Source organism: Schistocerca cancellata, chromosome 2 (assembly GCF_023864275.1).
Source record: "Schistocerca cancellata isolate TAMUIC-IGC-003103 chromosome 2, iqSchCanc2.1, whole genome shotgun sequence".
NCBI classification, from domain to species: domain Eukaryota; kingdom Metazoa; phylum Arthropoda; class Insecta; order Orthoptera; family Acrididae; genus Schistocerca; species Schistocerca cancellata.
In genome coordinates, this window is record NC_064627.1 from 1,048,151,146 (window position 1) to 1,048,171,212 (window position 20,067).

Consider the following 20,067-nt stretch of genomic DNA (forward strand, 5'->3'; position numbering starts at 1 on the left):
CTCCCCTATTTCGCAATAAAAAAAACAAGCTGCACTTCTTTGAAGTTTTTCGATGTCCTCCGTCAATTCTATCCAATGGAAATACCACACTGCACAGCAATAATCCAGAAGAGAGCAGACAAATGTAGTGTAAGCAGTTTCTTTAGTAGCCCTGTTGCATTTTTCAAGTGTTATGCCAATAAATCACAGTCTTTAGTTTGGTTTCCCTACAACATTATCCATGTAATTGTTCTAGTTTAAGTTATTCTTAATTGTAACCTCCAAGTATTTAGTTGAGTTTACAGCCTTTAAATTTGTGTAGTTTGTTGTGTAGTTTTGGAATCATACAGATATCTTGTCTAAATCATATTGCAGTTGGAAATTTGATTTCTGTATGTTGTCACCTTGGCAACAAACACTCCCAACAAGACATTTGTTTGTTGACACAATCACTATAGAGTGTTTGATTTTGTTTTATGGAGCCACAGCCTCACCTCTGCTTGCACCACTCTATCACTATCAAAGGGAAGCCTTTGAAGGCATTCTTTAAATTTTGGGAACAGATGAAAATCAGATGGGGCCAAGTCTGAAAAGTATTGATGATGATTGATGACAGTGAACCCAAGGCATCGGATTCTTGCAGGTAAAGATGTAGGATAATAACAACATCTGTTTTACTTAAAAAGCTCTAGGAGTTTTCACATAAAAAAAATTCTGAGGCATTACTTTTTAGCATTCTCCTGTAAAAAATATAATGAGAACTTCAACAAAATTCTTATCAGTCATAGATAACTTAGAACAAAAGAGAATCCTAAATTTTACATATGATATAGATTTAATAACAGACCATGCCTTTGACACACAAACTGGTATGAAATATTTGACAAAACAAAAGCTTCTCATATTTGAAAATTAATATATAAGATTTTGTGTATTTTAATTGTGCTTCTCTGCAACTTAACATTTCTTCTTCACGGTAAGTAGCAATCTATCTTTTCCTACATTGTTAATAACAGCTTGATTGTATATAGGTACCACTTGAGAAAGCCACATTGCTCGAAACTGGTAGCGACAAATAAAATATTGAAAATGCAGCTTTGGTGGACTACTATTAGTTAATCGTGAGTTACAGGTGTGGCTCATAAAAATAACCAAAACTTGAAAAAATGACTCCACAGTCTGCCAAAAAGTTACAAACAGCAAACAGTAGTGTCCTCTTGTTCACAGCATATCAGGGTAGGTGTTTTATGATGTCAGGCCATGTATCTGGTGGTGGCTCCGCCTCAGCAGCACTATAAGCTCTGTTGTTTAATCTGATGTTTGCAAAGTATGTGTAGTGGGAAGTTACTCTGATTGTTGCTTAGAAGTTTTAACTGTGACAATGACTATAGATTCAGACATGGTTAGCTCAGATGAACAAAGCTTATGTCTTGCTATCATGCCATGTCTCCCACTGATACTCAGCATTGTGTTAGATAATCACAGATGCCTTATTGTCATGATAGCATGTGGAAATTTACTCTCAATGTTGATCAAAATGGTAAACAGTATGAGAACTGCCCTCGTGTTTTTGTTGTAAATTCCTGTGTGGCAGTGTATGTTGTTATATATCCCACTAGGTCCAAACTTCATTTAAGTTACATTTGGAAGACAATTACTTTGAATTGGTGGCTTCTAGGAAGGCTCTGTGAATTGTGAGATGAAGACATGACACACATTTGTTTTTGATTGGCAATTGTTGTGGTGATCCACATCATCTTAATTGGACAATGGGCCTCGAAAGTGTAGTTTTTTTTACCAGGTTCTTTGGTTCTTTGTATACTTATTTGTGGCCAGTCAACTTCTTCCCAGACTCATCATTTAATACAAGGACTGTGTATGAGCTAGCAGTTGGAGCACAGTGACTGAACGAGTGCAGACCAGGCAAGCCAGGTGAGATTCAACACGCTGCAGTGTCCCTGATCTGGATTGAGTTGCAGAAATCATCTTGTGGCTCCACAATAGCACTTGACTGTGGGTGCCTGTTGTTCCTCTAGTTAAGGCTACTGAAAGTTGCGTTCCAAAGAGACAATGTATTTTTGTGGCTTTTTCACTGATCAGTTAAAAATCGATGTGTAAATTAAATGGGCAAGATGAAAGAGGCTACACACAGATTTCTCCATTATACAGGATGTTTCAAAAAGATTCATCCGATTTCACAAACTCTGTTTTCTGCATGAGTTAAGGTAGAAGAGTGGAGCAAATTTTAACTCTCAGTTCGAAACTAGAAGTTACACTGGCAACGGTTCCAATCTGTCAGTTCAATCAGTTCTCAGGTGCAGTCATCGGTTTGTTAACAATTGTGTGTTGAGTTGAGATGCTGTCAACCAACCCACATAAGCATTTATTTGTTCTCCATTTCAACAGGTCCAATTCAGTTACAACTATGTGGCATGGTTATATGTGAGAGCAGTTCACTGCACCACCTAAATTCTCAAAGCATTTGACTACAATTCTAATTTTTTTCAGATGACACGAGACAGTGTGGAACTGGGGTGCAAAACTCACACACCTCTTGCAGTTACTTATGTATTGTGTGCAGCTGATTCTCTTCTCTGGGTAATCAGCTATGTTGATCTCTAAAAGCTTCTTCTCCCAAGACAATACCTGGTCAAAGGACTTTATTAAGCTACTTCTCTATTCTTGAAATAATTTGTGTACTCATGGAACACTTTCAATTAATTCATGGTATATTTTCAACTCTCAACACAAAGCAACATTTACTCTTTTTTACATAAGTATGTAAACTGTGGAAAGCCAACTGGTGTCTTTAAATGTCAGACTTGATAAAACAAGTACAATGTCATAGGTTGTAACAATCCAATAATTTATGGACATCACATGCATCCTGCCTCATGCAGAGATATGAAGTAAGATAAAAGTCTTTAGTCTCAAGCGAGTCCAATACATGAATGTGCATAAAAATCTGTATTCAATTGTTCATTAGTCTTTCTACAATCAACACAGACACTAACACATCAAAGAATACTACATAATTATTCCTTGAGTTTTCATCACGTCTTCAGTGGTGCTGGTGGCAAACACTTGTTGTCGTCAGTGACTCACACCACTTACAGTCTTATAATAACAAGCTTCCGACCTGCACATAGAAACAGATGGATCGGTAGAAATGTTCTCACTCTCCTGCAATCGTACCTAAAATATCGGGTGTTCGAGACGGTGGAAGGCTGAGTGTTTCTAGAATTTACACCGAAATTCTTGAGGCATACACAATGCCAACAGTTTCAATACTCTAGTTCTTACTGTAAGGGAAAATCTTTCATGAACTGCACATGGAAACTCTTACTACCACATATCCTTTGTTCCCAAACTCCCCTGACCTCAGTCTGTCCTTCTCTCTTCTCTGCTATCCCTCTTCCCCCTTCCCACCCCCTTCCCCACTACAGTTACCCAGTGCTGCACCTAGCAGCCTTACCCGTCTCTACCATGCCTCTGTATGCTCCCATAGGCAGCACTAGCATCTGCCCTTACTCCTACCCACTATCCCTCCCCTCCCTGCTCCATGCCTCTTCCTTACCCCCAATATCCACCACATTGCTGCTCACGTCAGATGCTATTGCATTCGGGCCTTGGTGCCCAAAACAACAGTTGTGTGTGTGTGTGTGTGTGTGTGGAGAGGGGGGGGGGGGAGAGAGAGAGAGAGAGAGAGAGAGAGAGAGAGAGAGAGAGAGATGATCTGTGAATTTTTGTGCCTTTCCATGTTGGTTTTTTTGCATCCTGGACTTTCTATTGTTTAAAAATAATTAAAGTGTAGTTCCATCATGTCATTAAAATATTATGTAACTGTGATTTATTAATCTCATAATGTAGATACCTAAATCATTTGATTCATGTACAGGAGACAATTAAAATTTTGAAATCCTCTACAGAGAACAGTATCATAATACTAATACAGTTCAGTCATATAAAAAAGGCTACTTATGTCTAATAATAAATAACAAATTGCTCAAATTATCAGTTTGTCATCTATAAATTTGTGAACTGATTATTAGCTCTCTGCTAGAAGGTTTCATATTCAGTCCAACTCTTTTTTTTACTGTACATATTTGGCTCAGACTGCCATGAGACCACAGCTGGCCACAACAGAGCCATGTTCAAGATGCCATGTGCTTGTTGGTGATCACTGCAGAGCCTCACAGCTAATGCCTGATGCTGTGGCTTGACCTGGTGGTGAAACATCATCACAATGCATGTGGCAGTCAACGTGTTAAACATAAAATATACCAATTTACAGATGATACCAGCAGTTTAATCCAGTTACATAAAATGACAAGCCGCAGTCTCATGCAGTTGCTATGGCATTTAAATACTATGACGAGTCCAGCTCGCATATGTTTGCTTCACTATATAAATGCATGGGATTCAGTGGCTCTTAAATGTATTCTGAAATGAAGCACTGGCCATGCATGTCACTTGGAAGCTGCTCTTAGTAAACAGCCTCCATGGTGAAGAGAGAAGTTTTTTTTTGATGGGGAGGAGAGTTTACTACAACTGCTAGAATGTGCACAGCTACCCGAGTACTCTGTTCGCAACTGTCCAGCAATGAATACCAGCACTATGAGACTATTTCCAATACACATACTCCCACTTGAAAAGAAAAAGAATCTCACAAAAGGCGTGTTATGTGCTGTTCAGGTGGGAAAAGAAGGAAAGTGCATCACAGTGTTAAAAATGTGGTATTGCTTACATTTAGAAGGCTGTTTGTCACCTGCTGTACCCAACGATCATACTAGTTGATATGTATTAAATCTCATTTCGCAGAAACATGTGAAGCATTTAAAAATGATGCCATTGGGCTGATAACAGTATATATGAATGAAGTATTTGAAGATGACAAAGCTGTCCCGAAGAATACTGTAGATTGCTTTGATACTAACAACTTATTTTTAGACTGGAAAAGAAACTGTTGCAATGGACATATTTACTACACACAATAGGAGACCAGCTAATCCTCACATTGAACCTGTTTCCCTACATTGTGTTCAGTCAACTGCCAACCCTCTACTGGCCCACGGTGAATGTACAGGGGTGAGCCGGGCGTGTGAGATGGGGTGGGATGAGGGATGGAGAGAGGTGAGAGGCAGAGAGGGGATTGGAGGGAAGTGTCTACTGGCTTGTGTGAGAGTCGAGAGCCATCTGTGGGCTAGCTGGAGGTGTAGGTAGAAGGAGCAGGTGGCAGACAGAAGGCAGATGATTTCACAGACTAGGGCGTGAGGTAACAGCACACAAGTTGCTGATGAAGGGACACAAATTGGGCGGGGGTGCTGGGGCAGGACACACACACGCATGCATGCACGCATGCACGCGCACACACACACACACACACACACACACACACACACACACTGCAGAGCTCAGAATAGGTGATGGTGGTGGAGAGGATCCAGATGGCATCAGTTGTGAAGCAGTCATTGAAATCTCGCATGTTGTGCCATTGGGTGGTCCGTCTTGTTTTTGACAACAGTTTGGTAGGGGACATTACATCTAGTTGAAAGCTGGTTGGTTGTCAAACGAATGTGAAATGCTGTGCAGTGGTTGCAGCAGAGATGGTATATAACATGGCTGTTTTCACTGGTGGCCCAACCTCTGATGGGGCAGGAGAAGCCAGTGATGGATGGATCAAGCAGGTCTTGCAGCTGGGTTTTCCATCCCTATGGCATGGTATTGGGGGTGGAACTGGCATAGGGATGGACTAGGATGTTGTGGAGGGTGGATGGGTGGCAGAACACCACTTTTGGAGGGGTTGGAAGTATCTTGGATAGGATGTCCATCATTTCAGGGCTTGATGATAGGTAATTAAAGCCCTGAAGAAGGATGTGGTTCAGTTGTTCCAGTTTGGAGTGGTACTGGGTGACAAGTTGGGGCTCTTCTTTGTTGTTGGTTCTTGGGATGGGTGTGAGGATCAGGTGTGTCTGAGGATATGCCACAAGAAATCCGTTTGTGAATTAGGTCTGGAGGGTACTCCCTGTCTGTGAAGGCTTTGTGAGGCCTTCAGCATACTGGGCAATAGAGTTCTCATCACTGCAGATGCATCTACTACAGGTGGCCAGGCTGTATAGCAGGAATTTTTTGGTGTGGAAGGGGTGGCAGCTGTCAAAAGTGCAGGGACTGTTGATGATTGGTGGGTTTGATGTGGATCAAAGTGTGGATGAAGCCATCTGAGAGAAAGAGATCGACAATTAGGAAGGTGGCACGATAGGTGGAAGAGGACCAGGTGAGGGGATGGGAGAGAAGGTGTTGAAGTTGTGGAGGAATGAGTATAAGATGTCAGCCTTGGGTCCAGATTATAAAGATGTCATCAATAAACCTGAACCAGACAAGGGATTTGGGGTTTTGGGAAGCTAGGAATGTTTCCTGTAGGTGGCTCACGAAGAGGGGAGGGGGTGCCATGTGGTGGATGCATGTGACTGTGCCACGAATGTGTTTGTATGCCTTCCCTTTAAAGGTGAAGTAATTATGGGTTAGGATGTAGTTGGTTAGGTTTATAAGGAATGAAGTGATGGGACTGGAATCTGCAGGGAGTTGGGAGAGTAATGGTCAATCATGGGAAGGCGGTGGGGTGTGAGGGATGTTGGTGTAAAGGGAGGCTGCATCAACAGTGATGAGTAGGGATCTGGGAGGTAAGAATGTAGGGGATGGTGGAGAGCTGGTGCAGGAAATGGTTGGTATTGTTAATGTGGGAGGCTAGGTTTTTGACAATTGGTTGGAGATTTTTATCAACAAAGGGCCGTGATTCTTCCCGTGAGGGCACTGTAAGCAGCCACAAAGGGGTGCCCAGGTTTGTTAGATTTGTGGATTTTGGGGAGCACGTAGAAGGTGGGTGTGCAGGCTGTTGTTGCAATGAGTGGGGAGATGGATTCAGGGGAGAGGTTCTGGGAAGGGCCTAAGTATTTCAGCAGGGGTTGGAGGTATCTGACACCCTAGTCTATGAAGCTGCATGCCCAGCTGTCTGCCACCTGCCTCCTCTACGTGCAGCCATAGCTAGCCCACAGATGGCTCCTTACTCTCCCATGAGCCGCAAGACGCTGCCTGCTGCCTCTCTCCGTCTTTCACAGAGCATTTCTCCAGTTTGTAACTCACACTATAGGTGCACAATTCAGGCTTTGTTTGTGTTGTGGCAAGTGTCAATTTGTGTGTGCAAGATGTTGATGTGATTCGTTGGGGGAGGCACGAAGCAGCCCACTTTGCTAACCTTGTAACTGGGTTGCCCATCTGCAGGTGCAAACTAATTCGATGTGACAATATGGTGACACGGTTTAATGATAAAACTTGAGGATGTCTCAGCCTACATGTGCAATCTATATAAGTACTATGACTACTGTACCATCAGTGTAATGCATATGCTCCACAATTTGATAATTTGTCTTGAACACCCTCTACTTTTTGCTTTGAAACAAAAATGTAGTTCCTTTCAGGTCGATGTAGAGAAGGCTTTTCTTTTCAACTCAGAGAGTAAACAAAACAGAAATATGGAAGCACTGATATGGGGTGTGGCATAGGGCGGAGGTACGAAAGAAAATTTAAAGAAGAGACCATGTTTATGGAAGAAGAGAGTGAGACACTGGTCAGAAGAAAGAAGGGAAAGGAATGATGATGGTAGAGGGAATTTAAGGGTAAAAAAGGGAATGAACAAGAGATTTGAAGGTAACTACCTAGAATAATTGATATCGAGATATTAGATTAGATTAGATTAGATTAGATTAGATTAGATTAGATTAATACTTGTTCCATAGAGCATGAATACGACACTTCATAATGATGTGGAACGTGTCAGGTTAATAAAAGATGTCTGTACAAGATATTACATTACACAAAATATTGCATGACACTAATGTTAAAGTTGCTTTTTTTCCCCCTTAATTTATATCTAAAAATTCAGCCAATGAGTAGAAGGAGTTGTCATCTAGAAATTCTTTTAATTTATTTTTAAATGTTGGTTGGCTATCTGTCAGGCTTTTGATGCTGTTTGATTGGTGACCATAGACTTTTGTGGCAGCATAATTTACCCCTTTCTGTGCCAAAGTCAGATTTAACCCTGCATAGTGAAGGTCATCCTTTCTCCTGGTGTTATAGCTATGCACACTGCTATTAGTTTTGAACTGGGTTGGATTATTAACAACAAATTTCATAAGTGAATATATATACTGTGAGGATACTGTGAGGATCCCTAGATCCTTAAATAGATGTCTGCAGGATGACCGTGGGTGGGCTCCAGCAATTATTCTGATTACACGTTTTTGAGCAATGAATACTTTTCTACTCAACGATGAATTACCCCAGAATATGATGCCATACGAAAGCAGTGAATGAAAGTAGGCATAGTAAGCTAATTTACTGAGATTCGTATCACCAAAATTTGCAATAACCCTAATAGCATACATAGCTGAACTCAGTCGTTTTAGCAGACCATCAATGTGTTGCTTCCAGTTTAACCTCTCATCAATGGACACACCTAAAAATTTTGAAAATTCTACCTTAGCTACAGACTTCTGTTCAAAGTCTATATTTATTACTGGAGTTGTGCCATTTACTGTACGGAACTGTATATACTGTGTTTTATCAAAATTTAAAGAGAGTCCATTTGCTGAGAACCACTTAATAATTTTGTGAAATCATCATTTACAATTACATCACTTAGTTCTTTGTTTTTGGATGTTATTACCATACTTGTATCATCAGCAAAAAGAACTAACTTTGCATCTTCATCAATGTGGAATGGTAAGTCATTAATGTATATCAAGAACAGTAAAGGACCTAAGACCAAACCCTGTGGGACCCCGTACTTGATAGCCCCCCAGTTTGAGGAATCAGCTGTTGTTTTAACATTACATGAACCACTTATTTCAACTTTCTGCATTCTTCCAGTTAAGTATGAATTAAATCATTTGTGCACTGCCCCCATCAAACCATAATGATGTAGCTTATCTAAAAGAATTCCATGATTTACACAATCAAAGGCCTTTGAGAGATCACAAAAAATACCAATGGGTGACATCCGGTTATTCAGAGCATTTAATATTTGATCAGTGAAAGCGTGTATAGCATTTTCTGTTGAAAAGCCTTTCTGAAAACCAAACTGACATTTTGTTAGTACTTTATTTTTACAAATATGGGAGGCTACTCTTGAATACATTACTTTCTCAAAAATATTTGATAGAGCTGTCAGAAGAGAGACTGGGCGGTAGTTGTTGACATCCGACGTATCCCCCTTTTTATGCAATGGTTTTACAATGGCAAATTTCAGTCTATTGGGGAATTTATAAACAAAATAGATATACAAGGAAAACTCATAGCCAATTTTGAGCAAGACAGTTTATTATTTTGATGGAAATGTGAGTAGGGTCAATTTGTAAAATACAGAATTATTGTTAGTTGCATAGATTGTAAACAGACAATAGAAAGGATGATATAATGTTGAGAGAAAAATGAACTTGTTAATAGTGGGTAACAGTATATAGGAAATGGCATTTAGATCTCTAAAAACATGAATAGCTCATAAATACGGTGTACAGAAGAAAAAGTTGGCAAGTTGGTTTTGAGGAAACCATCTGTATAGTAGTCACAAAAGAGTTACAGATGGAGAGGGGAGGGGTGATTAGTGAGTGTAGATGTGCCTTCTTAGTGGAAAATGGACTGGGTTTTATAAATGTTCATTTGGTGGAACAGAAACTCGGGGAATAGAGTATTTAATAAATGTGCAACTGTGACCTGGAATAATATGGAATAGAAAGGAATTTCCAACCAATAGGTAACTTTGGCTGTGGTTTAACAATACTTTTGAAATTTATACATGCCGTTAGGAAGAGATGTTTGATGTTTCAAAGCCAATGCAACAGTTTCATTTTAGGAGAACTAAGGAAACTTTGTTATCTTGAATGATGCTTAACAGGAATGCATTCTGTAATGTGAGTCTGTGCTGGTATTGTAGTTCATTTTCTTAGCGAATACAATGAAAGTCCTGTCCATAGGAAAAAGAGAGAGTCTAAACAATTGAATATGTAAATCAAACAATGGAAAATCCAGGATGGAATGTAACAATATTATGAAAAGGGGAGTAGCTACTCACCATTTAGCATAGGTACTGAGTCACAGATAGGCACAACAGAACAAAGCAGTGTTTGTGACAGTCTTTCTGTTGTGCCTATCTGCAACTCAGCATCTCCGCTGTATGGTTAGTAGCAACTTTTCTTTTCGCAATATTGAATATGTAAATCAAAACATGGGAGGAAAGAATCTCAGTAATACTGTAATAATGATAATGATGGTACCATAATACTGAAGTTTGGTTTAAGAGACAGTAATTTTAGCAGTGCATAACTTACAGCTGATTGAAATCACCATGCAACCCAAAAATCAAGAATAAAGTGGAAAGTAGAATGCAGATCATATGTAAGAGTGGAAGATTATCAAAAGAGCAGCGATAAATGAAGAGTGCAGAATAATGGAAAAGTAAACTAAAGAGAAAATTATGAAAAGAAGCAGCAAATAATGTAATTTCTGAAAACTGATCTTTTCTGACGCTGGGCTGCCCCCTCATGAAACTGAGCCCACAGCTTCCCCAAATGCCAGGAAGAATAGATTGATAAATGTGACATTATGGTTTATGAAAATTTACTTTTGATACTGGAAAGAATTAAACAAATTATCCAAAGTATTCACTGTATTAATTCAAAAATTAATACTTTCAGCTGTCATCTTTTCTGCACTTAAGTAATTTTATACAGAAGGCTTTCACAATATAATAATAGATGTATTCTCACTAATATAGTGAAACAAAACTGAAGATTGAAAATTATTTATTTAAGAAAGGTTGAGAAATTTAGCTCACCATGCAAAAGCTGCCAATGAACATTATCGTCCAAAAAGCAGGTTACTAGAAAGTAACACCTGTAACTGCTTTTCTGTTTGGCCAAGTTTTATTGCCATTTTTGTTGATGAGGGTACTGATTTTTCTGCTACTTCATTATATAAATACTCTTATAGTTTATTGATTTCTGCTCTTGATGTTTGCACTCATGTACATAAATTTCCAGTTACACAACTGTACTCATTTGCATATTCAAGAGCATTTGTTGACATGGATATATTAGCATTTTACATAGCATTCTACACAATGTCAGGTACATTTTGATACAAGGGGTTTCATGTCACTAATTTAGCATTTTATCATGTATATGCCACAAGAACAATTAATATAAGGAGTCTGTTAGTGTTGTGATAGTATGTGACACATTTAATATTGCATACTTTAATTTTGTAAAAGTGACATATTGTAACACATAAAGCTGCTGTATAATTAAATTAAATTAAAAATAAATTATGCAGCAGCTTCACATGTTACAATATGTAATTTATAAGATCTGTCAAGTCTGTGGAAATCAGTCAACATAAGGAATTTAATTTTCCAATTCATCTCAGAATTGGTCATGTTGAGAAAATATGCTTTTATGCCTGTCCATGTGTGCAGCAAGTAGCATACCCTACTGTATCATATAATGTTTCTGTTGGTGCAGAGTCATTTCCTACATTTCTTATTTCCATGAACAGGAAGTGGTCTGGCCATATCCTCAGGATGTTGCAATGTTCTTTGAGCCTAGTGTCCTTGTCTTTGCTAGTAACAGTGCCACTGTGTAAAAATGAAGCTGTGTTGTAATACAATCATTCTCTTTTTCATATTCATTTTGAATTTTATGGAAAAAAATGTTGCAGCAAATGACAGAAATAAATGTAGGTCACAAGAAGACTGCAAAAGCTGTATAAGGATGCCTCATTGCGTTTGGTGTGCTGTGCCTGTAAGTTACACAAATCTTCATGAATATTGCATCACTTCTGATATGACTGACATATTATGGAAAAATACAGTACAGTGCAATGCTTTTTCACCTAGTGAACTCATGAAAAAGTTATTTTCAAATCCTTTCACATGACATGCATAATATATTTGCATTCATTTTAATTTGAACTATGTAGGTATCTTGTAAGATGTAGCTAGAAAATAAATGATATGTATATTAATATAGGGTTAAATTGATGTTTGAAGCAGTAGTGGGGAGGAATATTTGACTTATTTTAACACAATGATAATATTATTTTTTTCATATTTCTAATTTACCATTTCAATTTAACAGTTTTCCCCTTTGAATGTATTTACATTTTTATATAACATTGCTATTTTGCTTTTAGCTTCTTCCTTGTTATTAAAGTAATTTGCTTTTTACCTGCCTAATAAAAAAAATTAAAAATAAAAAAAAAATAGAGTGAGTGTTTGAAAGTAAATACATTGCTGCAGAAGACAAGCTACTCAGACTTTCAATAGAACTTGTGAGGAATGATGATAAGCTTCTGGAATCAATGTTATGTTCTGAAAGGAAGAATCTGGTATGAATTTAGAGTGCTAGCAGTGATCAAGAACTGCAACCATTACTGTACAATCTCAAAAATGCTAATCATGAAGTAAATCTCCAGTTTAAAAATAAAAGGAATCAGAAGCAATAATAGACATTGAATAAACTATGTAACACAATTAAAGTTCAACCTTGGAGAATAGCTATGAAACAAATGAAAATTGATTGAAATTATTGTTTACCTTATTTAAAGATTTTTATATTTTCTTCGTGAATGTAGACTGTGTTAGTAGATATGCATTGTTACACAATTTCCTAACCACTTACCTCTCAGGTTTTCATCTGTAAATGCTATTTATCAGTGAAAGCCATTTTTGATGTATCTGCTGAACACTGTCATTGTTTTTTAAATATTCATGCTCTTACGTTGAAAATTCCACCAAATTAGCATTATCAGTGATCAGCTGGTTTATATAAGATTAAGAATGATGAATATGAAATTTCAGGTCTTCATGAAAAGAGGCCTCCTTTAATCTTCACACAAAATATGTGCTAAAATGAAAATACATATTGTTTCTAATCAGTACCTACATATCCTAAGAAAATCAAGGGATATACTAATGAGAAGAAGCATGTTGTTGTGTCCACACTATGAAGTGCCCACTTTTTAAAGGGTGTTCTTTCCTAATATGCAGTTGGCAGAGGTTAGTTTTAATGTATTTGATAAAAAGAATAAAATATCTATAAAATAACGCATCTTATGTTGGATGGAAAGATTTGGGGGGGGGGGGGGGAGGGGGGTAGAGATTTGGTGAGACACGATTCCTAGGTTTATTAAATATCTACTTCATCATCTATACTCTAGAGGTCACATTGTAGTGTGTGCAGAGAATACTTCTTGTATCACTGTCATTTTCCTCCCTTCCCTCTTCCATTTGTGAATAGTGCATGGGAGAACCAGTGTTGATAAACCTTTGTATGGGCTACAATTTCTCTGATTTTTTCCTAATGGCCATTTTGTTTAACATATGGATGGAAGTAATACAGTATCAAAGACTTCTTGGAGCATACACTTCTCAGAATTTTAGTGTTAAACCTCTCCATCATGCACAACACCTCTCTTGTAATGTCTGCCACTGGAGTTTGTTGAGCATCTCCATAATGCTCTTGGTCTTACTAAACTATCCTGTAACAAAACATGCCACTCTTCACTGAACCGTCTCTCTCTCTTTTTCTCCTTCTCTTCTGTTAATCCAATCTGGCAAGGGTCTTAGAATGATGAGCACTACCCAAGAATCAATCCTTTGAATATTTTATAAGTCTCTTATTTCATGGATGAATAACATTTCCTTAACCTTCTTCCATCAAATGTGAGCTTGGCATCTGCAATGAGATTTATGTGGTTGTTCCAGTTTAAGTCACTCCAGACAGCTACTCACAGTAATGAGTCTCTTCACCTATTTAAGTACAACGCATTTCATTGCTTACATTCAGAGTCAACTGCCAGATCTGGCACCAGTCATAAATCTTCCACAGGTCTTCCTGCATTTCACTATAGTCTTCTGGTTTGCAACATGCCTATAGAAACAGCATCGTCCATGAACAGCCTCATGCAGCTTCCAATGCTGTCTACTAGATCATTTATATTTCAAGTAAATAATAACAGCACTACACAGTTTCCTGAGATAAATTCAAAATACCTTTCTATCTGTACCTTTTTTCTCATTAAGAACAACATGTTGAGTTCTATCTGATAGGAAATCCTGAATCCAATCACAAATATGGTCTGATATTTAGTAAGCTTGTATTTTATTCACTAAATGATAGTGCAAAATTGTGTTGAGTGCCTTCTGAAAGTCCAGTAACAAGGCATCAGCATGGTTATCTTTGTCTATGTCACTCTTATTTTGGAAAATCCAGGATGGAAAGTAACAACATTATGAAAAGCAGAGATGCTGAGTCGCAGATAGGTACAACAAAAAGACTGTCACAGATAAATAAAGCATTTAACCATGAAGGCCATCATCAACAACACACACACACACACACACACACACACACACACACACACACTCACAAATGCAAATGTAACTCACACAGTTGACCGCATTCTCAGGCAAATGAAACCACAATTTTAGTGAGGCAGTGTGGTTTCAGTTGCCCAACACAGCGGTCGTATGTGTGAGTTGTACCTGTCTGCGAGTCAGCATCTGCACTATATGATGAGTAGCAACTTTCCTTTTCATAATAGTGTCACTCTTGTTTTCATAGAAAAACAGACCAGGCCGTGTTTTGCAAGATCCCTGCTTACAGATCCGTAGATTTTTCTAGGCATGATTTCTTTTCCCTGTGTTATGGTTGAGCTTTGAACATGTTCCATAATTCTGCTACAGATTGATATTAGTGATGGAGGTCTATAACTATGTGATATTATCTGTCAACTCTCCTTCAACAAGAGTGAGCTGCACTTTTTCCAATCTCTTGGCTAGTGGGAAAAATAATCACATAAGAATCGCCATAAAATTGTAGTGAGAAGGTAGATATTTTATAAAAGTAACTGTGTGTGTTTGTGTTTTATTAAATTGCTTAGGTAGGAGTTTAATATAAGTAATAAGTTTAATTTAAGTAATAAAATCAGTTAAATTGTAATCTCATTCAAAGAAGAGAATTAATTGATTCTTATCTTATCCAAAGTAGATCATCAATGACTTGTGAACAATTTTGTGTCTTCGAATGATTGACCTAAAAACAGTCTCTACTGTAGTGCCAGATAAATCACATATGGGAAACCACTTCTTTCATTGAAAAATATTTACTATCCCGACATTTAGATAACCCACTAACATTTGTGTATCACACAAGCATGTTTCTTCCATAAATAAACTCATAAACCAGTCTCTTTGATTAAATAAAGCAGCAAAATGTCAAGTAATCACAATATCTCATTGTGGAAACTGTCAGAGAGTTGTGAGAAGATATTTGCAGTATGAAGACTGCCTATGTATTTTTCATGTTGTAACCTGTGAAGATAAGGTGGGTAGATCACGTAACTAATGAGGAGGTATTGAATAGGATTGGGGAGAAGAGAAGTTTGTGGCACAACTTGACTAGAAGAAGGGATCGGTTGGTAGGACATGTTCTGAGGCATCGACGGATCACAAATTTAGCATTGGAGGGCAGCGTGGAGGGTAAAAATCGTAAAGGGAGACCAAGAGATCAATACACTAAGCAGATTCAGAAGGATGTAGGTTGCAGTAGGTACTGGGAGATGAAGAAGCTTGCACAGGATAGAGTAGCATGGAGAGCTGCATCAAACCAGTCTCAGGACTGAAGACCACAACAACAACAACAACCTGTGAAGTAATGACCCTGAATGCAAATATTACTGACATTTGGCACTAAGTAGTTGTGCTTATCACAAAAGTGTTTTGACAAACCAAAACGAGCAGGAACATTCTGACAAAATAGGGAAAAAATGCAAGCTATGGCCATCAGAGTGTTAAAAGGACCCAGAAGGTCCTTCAGCTAGGGATTAGTCATGGGAAGGGAATGTCTGAGTCTGTACAGAACTCCCTGGGTAAGGAATACTAGGTAACTAGTACTTTGAAGCCAAGTGCCAAGTGCAGAGCTCAGTGATGACACATGCCATTTAGGTGTATCTGGAGAAAGATCTTGGTGAAGAACTGCATACAGTGACTATTTGGGAGGGGGCATCTTTTCCACATTACTATAATGGAAGTTTTCTGTGGAGTAGAAGGCGTTGTCAAGGAGAAACTTTCTCAGTTTGTTTTCAAATTCAACTTTGACATCTGTCAGACATTTTATGTCATTGGGTAAGTGGCCAAAATTTTTAGTTAGAACATTATGGACATCCTTTTGTGCTAGAGATAACTTTAATGTGGAGTAATTTTTTCCTGTTATTGTACGAGGGTGGTTTTAAAAGTTCTTGAAATAACCATGAGAGGTCAGCGCTAGTGCAACGAGTTGTTCATGTGATATTCATTGGACTGTTGCCTGTAAACACGTGCCATGTCAGTGCTCTTGGAAGATAGCTGTGGCGGTGACATGGCTCTGTTGTTGTTCCTGCATAGTGATTTGCGTAGATGAAAAAAATCGAGATTCGAGCAGTGATTAAGTACTTCGTAAGGAAAGGTATGAAAATAAAGGACATTCATGCCAATTTACAGAATACGCTGGGGGATTCTGCTCCTTCATATTCAACTGTTGCCAAGTGGACAAATGAATTTAAGTTTGCTCAAGAGAGCTTGGATGATGATCTGGGCAGTGACCGGCCAAGATGTGTCACTACTCCAGAAATCAGTGCAAAAGTGCACAAAATGGTCATGGAGGACAGCCGATTGAAAGTGCGTGAAATTGCTCACACTTGCCAGATGTCAACTGAAAAGGTAAAGCACATTTTAATTGAAGAATTAAAATTAAAAAAATTATCTGCAAGACGCGTGCCGCAACTCTTGATGCGCCCGCACACATATTCTGTCGCCATGGCAAAATTAGATGAACTAAGGCATGAATTGTTGCTACATTGACCTTATTTACCTGATGTGACTCTGTAAGACTTCCATCTCTTCCAAAAACTGAAAATTTTTCTTGGTGGATGAAGATACCCTTCAAACAAAGAATTGATAGCCAGAGTTGACAGCTATTTCACAACCTGGAGGAAACTCATTTTGAGATGGGATCAAGGCACTGGAACATCATTGGACCAAGTGCATTAATCTACAAGGAGACTACACTGAAAAATAAAGCAAAAGTTTCATTGATGTAAATACTTTTTTTCTATTCCATTCTGAGAACTTTTCAAACCACCCTAGTAATTATGCAAATCATTGTTCTAAACCAGTGGATTATTTACAACAAATTCCATGACTCCTTAAACAGATGCATAAACATGGACAAACACCATGTATTATTCTATATGTGGTGTCTGTTCTTTTAGACGTGTCTGGAAGACAATAAGCGGGACCACAAATTAGTAGTGTGGTATAAGTTGAGGATCTGGGTCTGACAGGAGGCATGCTAGGGTAATCCATGCAGTTGCAGTGGCCACTCTGTCCGAATGACATAGTGGTCAGCACATCTGCCTTGTAGGTGGGAGATCTGGTTTCAAATTCTGCTCTGACACAAATTTCCATTCTTGCACCATTGATATAAATTAATACCCACTGACAACTAATGTCTTTCATTTCTTTGTGTCTTGACATATTATTCTTACAGCATGGTTTTGAGCAATGAAAACTTTCTTTCTTAAAGATAAGTTATCCTGGAACATTATTCCATATGACATTATTGAATGAAAATATGCAAAATGTCTCAGCTTACTGATTTGTTTCTCCTCAAGATCTGAAATGATTCTAAGTGCAAATGTGCCTGAACTAAGTTGTTTTAGGAGTTCCAAAATGTGATTTTTCCAGTTTAAATTCTGATCGATATGGCCACCTAGGAATTTTGAAGTTTCAACTCTATTTATTATTTCTTCACCATGTGTTATACTTATCATTGGTGTAATATACCTGGATGTACAGAACTGAATATGCTGTGTCACTTTAAAATTGAGAATCAGACCATTTGCAGAAAACCAGTCAATGGTGCTGTTAATAACATTGTTTACTGTTTCTTCTGTTGCTGTATGTATGCTTGCATTGATTACAAAACTAGTGTTAAAAAAAACTAGTTCTGCTTGTTGTTTAATAGATGGAAAATCATTTACATATTTGAGGAACAATAGTGGACTTATGATTGAGGAACCCCATTCATGATTTCTCCCCAGCAGAATAATCTTCCCTGATTACATTGCTTCAATGACTAGATGCAACTTTCTTCATTCTTTTTAGATTTATATATATATATATATATATGTCTGCTTGTGTCTGTGTATGTGTGGATGGATATGTGTGTGTGTGCGAGTGTATACCTGTCCTTTTTTCCCCCTAAGGTAAGTCTTTCCGCTCCCGGGATTGGAATGACTCCTTACCCTCTCCCTTAAAACCCATATCCTTTTGTCTTTCCTTCTCCTTCCCTCTTTCCTGATGAGGCAACCGTTGGTTGCGAAAGCTAGAATTTTGTGTGTATGTTTGTGTTTGTTTGTGTGTCTATCGACCTGCCAGCGCTTTTGTTTGGTAAGTCTCATAATCTTTTTATATATATATATATATATATATACCTAAAAACAAAGATGATGTGACTTACCAAATGAAAGTGCTGGCAGGTCGACAGACACACAAACGAACACAAACATACACACAATTCAAGCTTTCGCAACAAACTGTTGCCTCATCAGGAAAGAGGGAAGGAAATATGTCTGCTTGTGTCTGTATATGTGTGGATGGATATGTGTGTGTGTGCGAGTGTATACCCGTCCTTTTTTCCCCATAAGGTAAGTCTTTCCGCTCCCGGGACTGGAATGACTCCTTACCCTCTCCCTTAAAACCCACATCCTTTCGTCTTCCCCCTCCTTCCCTCTTTCCTGATGAGGCAACAGTTTGTTGCGAAAGCTTGAATTTTGTGTGTATGTTTGTGTGTCTGTCGACCTGCCAGCACTTTCATTTGGTAAGTCACATCATCTTTGTTTTTAGGTATATTTTTCCTTCATGGAATGTTTCCTTCTATTATAACCATATATATATATATATATATATATATATATATATATATATATATATATATATATATATATATATATAAAACATTATCCATTGGTTGGCTATACCATCAACCCACAAAACCTCAGTTTATCTAGGAGAATGTTATAATTCACACAGTCAGACACCTTAGATAGGTCACAGAAAATACCAACTGCTGCTATTTAATGTGTATAAAGTTTGCTGAGTAAAGGTGTAAATGGTACTCTTTATGAAGCAACTCTTCTGAAATCCAATCTGTGGTTTACTGAAGAAATTATTGTTGCTCAGGTGGGATTCTGTTCAATAATGTGTCACCTCCTCAAAAATTTTTGACAAAGATATCATCAGTGAAACAGGTTGGTAGTTATAGACATCTCTCCTATCACCTTTCTTATAGAGGTGTTTAACAATGGTGTATTTCAGTCTCTCTGGAAAAATTCCTTTTGTTAGTCATACGTATTTCATGTGAAACATGGCATATTACATAGGAACAAATCTTTAGTCCTCTGTAGGAGACACCATCAAATCCAGATGAGCTCTTATTTTTGAGTGACTGTATAATTATTTAAATTTTACAATGAGAAGTTGGTGATACATTCATATGAGTGAATATTATGAGAGTTGCTGTGATTTTTCTCTTGCACTGTTTGTTCCTACATTTTCTACTATTTTTAACAAATGACTGTTAAACATATTTGCTACCTGTAACTAATCATTTGTAGCTTTCCATTGAATTTAATCGTGATGTTATCCTGTCGTGTGGCTGATTTCTGTCTCTTATTTCAGTACATTCCATATAACATGAAGTCTGTTGCTAGAAATACATATTTCTGACATAATGTGTATGTTCCTTGAATTTTTAATAACTCACACTAATGTGAACATGTGCCACTCTTTACACCCTGAAATTATTTACTTGAATCAGGAGCATACTCATAGGATTCTATAAATTAATGATTTCAGGTAAGGAAATAAAAGGAATTTATGCATATACACAAATACGAAATTTAAATCAAACAGCGGTTGCTCAGAAAAAGCAACTG

General features: G+C 37.8%; 1 protein-coding gene across 2 annotated transcripts in view; it reads left to right on the plus strand.

The window, feature by feature from the left end:
• Positions 1-11,636: 11,636 nt before the first annotated feature.
• LOC126163027 (integrin beta-PS-like) overlaps positions 11,637-20,067 on the plus strand; it is a 258,145-nt gene continuing 249,714 nt past the window's right edge. For both annotated transcript variants that reach the window (XM_049919898.1, XM_049919896.1), the window contains exon 1: positions 11,637-11,831. In XM_049919898.1, coding sequence (XP_049775855.1) covers positions 11,676-11,831 — 156 coding nt within the window. In that variant the 5' untranslated portion in view covers positions 11,637-11,675. The remainder of the gene's footprint in view (positions 11,832-20,067) is intronic.